This window comes from Pseudopodoces humilis, chromosome 6 (genome assembly GCF_049639895.1).
Source record: "Pseudopodoces humilis isolate 2021_Gansu_Grassland_sample_001 chromosome 6, ASM4963989v1, whole genome shotgun sequence".
Lineage (NCBI taxonomy): Eukaryota > Metazoa > Chordata > Aves > Passeriformes > Paridae > Pseudopodoces > Pseudopodoces humilis.
In genome coordinates this window covers 9,852,773-9,863,158 of record NC_142205.1, presented here as the reverse complement: position 1 = coordinate 9,863,158, position 10,386 = coordinate 9,852,773, and the positions used below count along the sequence as shown (strand labels likewise).

The window sequence follows — 10,386 nt, the reverse complement described above, 5'->3', positions numbered from 1 at the left end:
CAATACCAACCTTCACAGACCAATGGTTTTCTTCTCTGAAAAAGAAATGCAATCACATAATGCTCTTTTCTATGCTGAAAATATACAGTAGGGTTTCTTCCTCTGGTTATATGCTCAAAAAAAAACCTTAATCCACATCTTCTGTGGGTTTGAATAGTAGTCAAGAGTTAAGCAGAGAGGAACATTCCTTCTGTTCTCCTACATTTACGCACAAACATTTGCTGAAGTTCCTCTGGCATGTTTACTAAAAAAGAGGCAACGTTTAAGGAAGCTCCTGAAGTCCTTGCCCACAGTGAGTATCTTCCTGATTCACAAGTAAATTCCACTCAAGTTTTCTGGGATTACTCACAAGGGATGATACAGGCCAATGTGTGCAAAGCTGCATGTAGACTTTCACTACAGATCTGCTTGTCAGAAATCACCAGTGCCCTTGCAGCAACGTGACTCCCCTGAACAGAGATCGCACAGAACAACAGGGCCCTGATTCTTATTTCAGACAATGATTTAAAGCTGTGATCCTGTCAAATCTCCTATTTATAAGGCCCCTTCCATCTGCCTCAAGCCCTGAAGAGGCTAATTCTGCATTTCTCTCTCACGCAAAACTCCCACAGAGGTGGCAGAAGGACAGCAGCACTGAGCTCCCATCCTGGCTAAGTTACACTGTTCGATATTTCAATACCCAACCAACAACAGCACAGTTCAGAAAATTGAAAATGAAACGTCAGCTTCTCACTTAAGACTGACAGAAATTTTTCTTCATGGTGAAATGAGCAAATGAAGAGTTAAAGATCAGGTACTTGCTAAAATCGATATGGCTTAGTAGCAATATTTTGCTCTTCCACGACAGTAGAGAGTGAGTGTTTCAACCAGTTTATCATATCTGATCAAAGAAACAACTCCGCACATTTTACACGTCTTCTCCCTTTTTCTTAAGCAAAAGCTGTATAGACTATTTTTCTCCTGTATATAATATTAGCCAGCTTACTGTTGAAGCACAACCACAGTGTGAATAGCAGAGCTGAAAACTTTTTATGAAAAGTTAACACCACATGTTACAAATTCCAGTCTTCAGCTAAAACAAGTAATAAGAGAACACTGTATTTTAAAAAAGTAAATCAGCCAATTTTACTTGAAGCATATTCAGTAGTTACATTAAAAACAATTTTTATAGAAATCTTCTGTATTCACTAATTTAGAGGGAAATGCCCTTAAATGGGGTGTAAACTGCACATCTTTATTAATGAATATTACTTTTTATTTAGCTTGGAAGAAATAAGACCCTCTTGAGGCATTGAATCCGATGAGTAACTGTGACAAGAAAAATTGAAACCATAGAAATACCCTGGTTTTAACTATGTTACTGATCATAGATATTCAGTATCTGCATCAATCTCTTCTAAACGTTAGCAAGTAATAAAAAACAAAAAAAACCAAAAAAACAAACTCAAAACCCAAAAAAATCCCAAAAAACCCAAACTACTATTTCTTCAATATTCTAGAATATTTTTACTGTGAATAATTTACTTTTAAGGCACATCAGTCATTCCATATATATTTTATGTCCACTAAAATCTGACAATTAAATTTAATTTCCATAAGACTACTTGAATTCTTGAAAAAAAAGGGGAAGGACTGTGTTTACAGGCCACAGAGCTCACTTCAGAAGCAGCGCAACAGTGAAACCACTGTGAGTCTGCTGCAGCCTGGGAAACCCCTCGCAGGGAGCATTAAGTGACAAAAGCAGCCCCTGGTTTGGCAGGAACGAGAACCTCTAATGAGCTGTCCAGGAGCTCAGAGGTAGTAGCCAGGTACCATATGTTGCTTTGGTTGCTCTGGTGGTCATTTAGTTTCTTCAGAGTAAACAAACCTGAACACTTTAGCTACATTGTTACCTGAAAATAATAAGAGCTAGTTTCAGCTCTTCTTGATGTAAGTTTAATAAGTCTTCATTTTGCAAAAGAGAAATGGCTTGTAATTTCCTCCTCTCAGTTGCTATTTTTATCTCTCCTTTATCTGTCTCAGGTATGCACCTGTACCAAACCGTTTGTTATTTAAACAATGCTCAAGTATTTTCACACTCTGAGACTTATTTCAAGAAAACATCCAATAAGTAATAGATTTAGGACTTTGAAAATATCTCAGTTGTTTACTTATCAAAATCCACCAAACTTCTAATGCATTTGGTGCAATCATCTAATCCCTATTTCAGCAGAACTCCCACTTGAATTTGAGTTAAACTGTCTATTGAAGAAACAATCAGAACCTCAGCCACTGACAGTCTCCTTTTCTGGGGTTAAGTGAACCAAATGCTTCTTATGAAAAGCTAATGAAACAAAGTGACTGCTCTCTCCTTTTTCCTTATGCTTATGCAGAGATTTCAAGAGAGGAGGCTATAGACACTTTTCAGACAGAACAGAGGGAGTAAGGAAGGGGATATCTGATGATTCTTCAATATAGATTCAATTCAGCTGCTTTAAGAAGCCTGTTATATGTGATTATATTTCATTATTTTTTTTTTTTTTTTCTCCAAGAACTGTTTGCTGTGGAAAGGTGCATTTGAGACAGATGCCAAATCCTGCTGACTATGGAAGCAGTGATAAACATAGAAAGGAGCAGTATTTGCTCCACAACAGAACACACACCTTGCAGCAGCACAGCTGAAGAAGGGATGTAAATGCTCAGCTCACTCTTACACTTGGTATGCATTCAGTGACGAACATACAGACACCAGTCCCTGTCTCTCATTTTCTTCATCACAGTTTATGACATTTTATAAGCCCATGGGAAATATTGTTTGCTTTAATAACTTTTCAAACTATTTTCTCGTCTTCTGCCCCTCCTCCCAAGAAAATCCTCTAAAATCATAAATTAGAAATGCAAACAGGAGAAGGGAAAGCAAGCAACATTAACACCAAAGGTTTGGAACAGCTGCACCTCCTTTTGGCATTTGTTCACATACACCGCTGACAACCTGCAATGCCTGCTTCTCATTAAAATATATATATATATATATATATAAAGGATTTAGTTGCTCTAGGACTGTAAATATGAAGGATTAAAAGACCTTAGTAGTGGAGTGATTGCTCTCCCTCTGAAAACCTGCATATCAGAATGCCTTCAATTGCATCTCTGAGAATGAGGAGCATGCATCCAGCCCTGAGATTAGCCTTTGAAGGGAGACTGAAAAACAGAGGAGGAAAAGTTCCTCTGGGCACATAGAAGTGGAAACTCAACTTATCTATTTTTTTTTTAATTTTATCTCAAAAAATATTAGGCGAGTTCACCAGAATGTTGTTTTTTTTTTTTTTCACTATCTGCTCCAGGACAGCAAGGTCCTTAGGTCACTGATCTGAGAAGGATGGAGCAGGAATTTACTGCCTGGTGATCCAGCAGGAGGAAATGAGGTCATGGGGTATATGTGCTCTTTTTCATAGTTCATGAAAAAATGCAAGACTCCCAGGTTTGTCTCACTGACTAATCAAAAACTATTGGAAGATAGGATAAATATTTCCCATCCAGATCTACAAAGACCCCTCCAAAGGAAAAGAAAACCCCATGCTTTGTTTGAATTCATCCCTTGTGCAAAATCATGATTCAGAAGGTTTTAACAGTACAAAGGTTTATTTAGAAAAGAGTTTGGATTGTTCTTTAGGGTTTTTTTGGCAAACATTTAAATCCTTTCATAACTCAAAACACTGTCAGCACCTGGCACTTTGCACTCTCCCCACACAAGCAGTAAAAGCTAATTTCTTACTGGGACAAATCCACCATAGGCCCCAGCTGCCCTATTTATAAAATCCTCAAATCTCCACCACCAATGCCACTTAACCCTTTCCTTTTGATGTTTTTTTGTTTTCCCACAAAATTCCAGAGCCCATGAAAGCTCACTGCTTCCCAAACTCAGTGTCTCAGCCTGCTTTCCTCTGTGGGCTCTCTGTGCCTTCTGTCAGGGTTCAAAGACAATCACTCCCTCCCGCTTTACCCCTCCACACTCCAGCGCTGTGTCCCCAGCACCATGTCACCATTCTGGACCACAGCGAGTGCCCTCAGCCTGACACCATCCCTGTCCCCCACAGCATCACCCTGCTCCACTGAGGGGGTGAGCCCTCTCCCCACTCCCTAAGCCCAAGCCCCATGTTCTCTTTCCTCCCTTCTTTTCCGGCACTGAACCTTCTCTTTTAACTCTACTCCTGCTCAAGGCAAATCCATCCCTCCAGCTCAATGCCGGAAGTTCTTCTTTTTCTTCTTAAAAAGAATGTGTTTAAAGGACCTGCGGAAGTCCTGGTTGAAGATGGTGTAGATGACTGGGTTGAGGGAGCTATTGCAATACCCAATCCAGAAGAAGAACTTGAAGAGAGTCTCAGGGACCTCACATGCCTCCCGGCAAATACCATAGAGGCTGTAGCTGAAGAAAAAAGGGAACCAGCAAACTACAAAGACCCCCATGACCACAGCCAGCACAAAAGTGAAGCGTTTCTCCCGGGCCTGGGCAACTTTCTTACGGCAGATGCTGCTACGCTTCCGGCGACGGCGATACGAGAAGAACTGCATGGAGCGATTGCTCGCACGGGACAGACGGCTACTGGAGTGCTTGGAGGAGTATGAGTAGGAGAAGGACTGGCTCTTGCTTTTGCGGCGATGCTCCTCCCGACTCCGCCTCCGCCTGCTCTCTGAGGTGCTGCTCTCCTCCAGCTCAATGTCCTCCAGCTCAGAGGCTTTGCGCCAGTGGTGCACTGAATAATGTCCGTTCTCTCCCAGCTGCATCCTCAGGGACGTGCAGCCACCAGCAGCACGGCTCAAGCCGTTCTCAGTCTGGGAGGACCCCTCGGGCATTGTACGCTTCTCAGAGAGGGTCCTGGTCCTTAGCTTGGCCACGCGGTAGATGCGGATATAGACCAACACCATGATGAGGCAGGGGGCAAAGAAAGAGCCAATGCAAGAAGAAAGGATGTACCATGTCTCGTCATTGAGCTTGCACTGGGGAAAAACATCTCCTTCGGGGTCCCGGTACACGGAGATCAATGGCGGGAAGGAGATGATGGCTGAAATGAGCCACACGGTGAGGATGATGGCCTTGATCCGCCGCGGTGTCCGTTTGAGGTTGTACTCCACCGCCTGTGTGACCGACCAATACCTGTCGAGGCTGATGGCGCACAGGTGGACGATAGACGAGGTACAGAACAGCACGTCCAGCGCCAGGTAAATGTTACACCAAGCCTTGCCGAAGTACCAGTAATTCATAAGCTCGTTGGCCAAGGAGAAAGGCATGACCAGGGTAGCCACCAGGATGTCCGCGCTGGCCAGGGACACCAGGAAGAGGTTCTGGGGGGCTCTCAGCGCCCGGCTGGTGAGCACAGCTATCACCACCAGCACGTTGCCCACGATGGTGAAGACGATGAGGAAGCCCACCACCGCCGCCAGGCTGGCCACGGCCGCCGGCGAGTAGGGGGAGGGCGGCTGCAGGAGGGCCGAGGAGGACGGCGAGGCGGGGGGCAGCGCCAGGGACTCGTTGGGGGAGCCCAGGCTCGTGTTCACCAACAGCAGCAGATCCATGGTGGGTGTGCGGGGCTCCGGCGTCCTAGAGAGCCCGGCGGAGCCCCCGCCCCGCCCCGCCGCCCCGCCGCCGCCGCCCCGCCGCCCCCATCGCGCCCCGCCGCCGGCCCCGCGGCCGCTCCGCCGCCGAGCCGCCCGCGTCCCCCCGCCGCCGCTCCTCAGGGCACGGCCGGGCGGCGCACCCCCGGCGCGGCAGGGAGCGCGGCGGCGCCGCCTCCGCCCGGCCCCCGGCGAGGGGGCAGCGGGGCACGGCTGGCCCCCGCCGCCCGCCCTGTCATGCCCGGCTCCGGGCAGCCCGCGGCTCCGGAGAAGACGCCGCGCGGCCGGCGGGAGTCCCCGGCGGGAGCTGGATCCTCGCAGGGCGCGGGGTCCGAGGCGGCGGCAGCGTCGGCATCAACTCCCATGGAGCGGCTCCCGGCGGCTCCGTCCCACTCTGGCTCCGCGCTCCCAATCGCGGCGTGCCCCGCGCCGCGCGCATGCTCAGTGCCCGCAGGTGCGGCCGCCGCGCCCGCCCCGGCGGAACCCCCCGCGGGCGCAGGAGCGCCCCGCGCGCCTCCGCCGCGCCCGTCCCGCTCCCGTCCCGCTCCCCGAGCGCCCCGCGGCCGGCCCGACGGGAGACTCCCCGCGGCGGGCCCCGGGAGCAGCGGTCGGAGCGTTGCCGCGGCGCTCACCGCCGCTCGGCGGCCGGACAGGTGTTTCTGCCCCGGCGCGGTGCGGCTCGGCGGGGGCTCTGCGGCCGCCCCGGGGGTGGCAGGAGCCGGTGCGATGGCGATGGCCGGGGCCGGTGTCACGGCGGGTGGCAGGGGCCGGTGCGAGGGGCGGCGGCGCAAGTTGCGCTCCCGGGGCCGGGGGTTCGCTGCCTGCAGCGCCCGCCTCGCGCGCTGGGGGGCGCCCTGGGCCGGGCCGGAGCCCCGGGCGGGAAAGGGATCGGGCTCAGGGCTGGAACGGGATCGGGCTCAGGGCTGGAACGGGATCGGGCTCAGGGCTGGAACGGGATCGGGCTCAGGGCTGGAACGGGATCGGGCTCAGGGCTGGAACGGGATCGGGCTCAGGGCTGGAACGGGATCGGGCTCAGGGCTGGAACTGCTCGCCCTGCTCAGCCTCAGCCCCCTGCCCGACCCCTCCCCTGCCCGGCCTGCGCGCATCCCCAGGCTGAGCCGCTGCCCCGCGCCGCTCTCCTGAGCCCCGCCGGACCCAGAAAGGCGGTGTCCCCGAGGGAGCGGCAGTCTGGGACGCGTTCACTCATTGTGCCCGGATCATATTCTTTATAGTGCGAACCTGTGCCTAGTGAAGGCACGTACATCCAAGGCAGCATCTCTTTAAATGTAAAACTTTTAAAAGAATGAAATACTTGTTACGATCCGCAAGTTGCAAGCGAATAGCCCGGGCTTTAGGGAGGCAGAAGGCATATTCTTTTCCTGTTACCTTTGTGCTGCAACCAAGCGCTGGCTCCGCTGTTCTCTTTGCATAACTTCTTAGATTGGACTATAAAAGCTTGAAAGTGAATATGCTGAGCTCTGATAGGAAGGAAAATTCCTCCGGATATTATGATCCTGTTATCCTATTCTGTAAGCAGTTTACTCTGAAAGTTTTGGGTTGTTTGGTTGGGGTTTTTTTCACCTGAAATGTAATTTGCAAACGTATCATGACCATATAAAAGAGAAAGGACATGATGTTGAAACTAAGTTCTGTCAGGTAACACATTCTAATTAAATATTATTGAAATGAGGAAGCAATAATCACATTAACAAAGTGTAGCATATGGAACAAAATGAAATTGAAATCAGATGCCCTCTCATGTCCTCCTTAACAGACAGCAACTTAAATAAGTTGGAGGTAAGGAGGACTCTCTAAAAAAGCTTGCAAAGCCCCAAGAAGATTAAATGAATGGAAGCTGAGGTTTTTAAAGTTCAAACAGGAAGCAAATAATATGTTTTTGACATGAAACCTGAATAATCTCTGAAGCAGGTTTCTAATATTTGTGGTCATTTCCTCATATTTGGAAGTTTCATAATGGTATCTAGGATCTGAGAGGGCAAGGTGCAGGAATTTAAAGTCTAAGCTTTGATGTGACTTGGATTAGGGAGAAAGAATGTGTGATTTAACTGGCTCAATATGGGTTCAAAATTTAGTAAATACGAGCTACAAAGTCACATAAACATTTGGGATTCAAGATCTGTCAAAAAAGGGAGATATAAAACCTCAAGAGATTAATTTAAATTACTAAGGTAATTTCAAAGTCATGAGCAAGGATATCTTGAAGTTATGTGAACTGGAACTCAAAGTAAACTTTCAGCTAATGATTTGGAACTCCAGATAAGAAAAATTGAAGCTTTTCAAAACTTTTCTCATAAGAAGTCAATACAGAAGTTTCATATCAAAAGGAATGATACAAGCAAATGCCTGAACAATTATTTGGCATTTCTAATGAGAAAAATGTCAACTGGGATATAGAAAAATAATAAACTGGGAGCAAAATATGCATGTGTTGTTGTGGTTTCTTTAGCACTAGAGTTGTGCTGTGCTGCTGAAAAAATTCAGTGTATAACTCCACCAAAGCCAGGGAAACAACATTTGGGTTCTATGTGTAGCTGATATCCACTTTGCCTAAGAGCCATATGCCACTCCAGCACATGTATATAGATGTGAATGAAGCGTGGGAAAATAGACACAAGGAATCTAGTCTCATGAAAATCTGCTTAGTCTGCCAAGCAGCAAAGGTAGGAGCAAGGTGAACAACAGTGAATAAATCAGGTGTAGTTGTGCTTTTGAGTTAAAAATGGGGTGGTTTTACTTTCATAGAAACTTGGTAAATTATGTAGATACCTTTCTGCCTTTTTTCTGTCCAACCCCCTGTACTTTTACGTCCATTCTCACATCTGGTCTCCCTGTAGTTACCAGCTTGTAACCATTAGCCTTTATTTGAGTTTATGCCTGGTAGCTGTTAACAGTCTCTCATAAAAAAAGTGCAGTTTAGAGGCTGGATGAGGCACTTCTAGACATTAAACTGGACTTGGCTTAAACTGATCCAAACCCACTCTTCCTGAGGTAATCCAGTAGAAATTGTGCCATGCCCATCCATCTGTACACTGTCACTGCTGCTCTGCATTTCTCATCCAGGATCTATTTACAAATCTCCTACCACAGCAGGCTGAGAAGATTCCACAGAGGCAGGACTACTTCTTTTTGGATTTTGTCTCCAATTTTTATTGTTTTTTGCTTGGACTCTCAAGCTGGACTGACTTTTATTTCAGTTTGAGGTACTGGAGCTCACTGGCAGAAGAGAGCCACGATCTGCACCTGGCTTTAAGTCCTAAAATCCTAAAGTTGTCACTGGGAGAGTGGCCAGTGCTGCCCGCAACTCAGGCCCAAATTCAGGGACAGTTAGCAAAGGTGACATCAAAAGCCACTAAAGTTGGTGGGAAGATTCCTGCTGACACCCAAACCTATAGACTTCTCTTGGGTCATTTAAAAATGTTTGACCTTAATAATGCTGTCACAGGGGCACTGTGCTTGCACACACAGAGATTTATGAGGAAAAGGCGTCACTGCTGGTTTGCACTTCCAAGCATGTTTTGCCTCTTCTGTTTAAGATCTGTGGGCCTGAAAACTTGTTAATTTTTTCCTCCCTAGTGTATCAGATGGGTTAGTGGAAAATACTGTCCCCTGAAAACCCCTCTCATTATATTTTATATCTTTAAGACATCAAAATTTTAACCATGCTATGAAATTCTCTTCTGTGCATTTTTTTATAGAATAATTGCTCCATCCACAGAAGAACAATGTTGTCATGTATAGAGGAAATATCTCAGCTTTCTTCATAAAGGGGGTGATATTCAGTGGGAACTGGGTTCCTTACTGTCCCCTTGTGACGCTGAAAATGTGTTTCACATAAACAAAGGATAACATCCTGAATTACTGAACATCTACCAGTGTTCTCTAATCTCTCTAACTAAGCTTTACATCAATAGACAAAATTTTAAAGTCTCATCAACTGTACAAGAAACTGACTGCTGTCAACATTCTGTCCATATATATACTTTTGGAGACAAAATTTGTGTTATAAATCTGCTCAAGATGTCATGAACAAATAGAATAAGTTAGCTGAAATCTCTGTGAGTAGTTGAAGAGATAACCTGCAGTACAAAGAATGTGACAGAAAAATGGATTAAGAGTTGAAGAATAAGTAGACTGGCCTGGATTTTGAAAGAAAGGAAGTAAATAAAAGGAAAACAGAAGTTATTTTGAAAGGGAGTTCAGGGCCTTCAAAACCTGAATATGCCTATCATGGGAAAGATTATGAAATTCTGTAGTGTCAAATGGACATTAACCTGTAAATTCCTCAAAGAAGTCAGGATAAAGTTCTAATATCCACAGATGGAGCTGAATTTTCAAAAACCTAAGAGTCTTTGATGCTTGTGACAGCACTGAATTATTTTTTCCTTGACATATGAATAATGAACTCTTCTGTAAATCTAGGCATCAACTGATGTTTTCTTTGAAAATGTAATTTGGACCAGTTTTTTCTTTGTTAACTGCCCTCCCCCAAAAAATTAATCACAAAGTAATTTTAAATTAATTTATTTTAAGCCTTCCATAAAATGAGAATGAAAGCTTGTGAAAATAATACTACAGGGATTTTTGTTTGTGATTACTAGATATGTTTAATGAGAAATATGGAAATCTAAGTAGATTTCAGAATCAATTTTTTTCCTTAAAGCATCTTCAGACATGAAAATCTTTTTCAGCTTTTAGTTTTTGTAGTACAATATCCAGAGAAGGAGAAAAGTTTTAGGTGAGTCTGATTGAAACTCATTCTTCTGTATGAAAATA

The 10,386-nt window shown here is 45.8% G+C and overlaps 1 protein-coding gene across 1 annotated transcript; it reads right to left on the bottom strand.

Annotated features, from left to right (window-relative positions):
- Positions 1 to 3,602: 3,602 nt before the first annotated feature.
- Positions 3,603 to 5,610, bottom strand: ADRA2C (adrenoceptor alpha 2C). The gene has a single exon (XM_005518053.3). It carries the CDS (start codon positions 5,551 to 5,553, stop codon positions 4,219 to 4,221), a length of 1,335 nt encoding a protein of 444 aa, XP_005518110.1. The 5' UTR covers positions 5,554 to 5,610; the 3' UTR covers positions 3,603 to 4,218.
- Between the last annotated feature and the right edge of the window lie 4,776 nt (positions 5,611 to 10,386).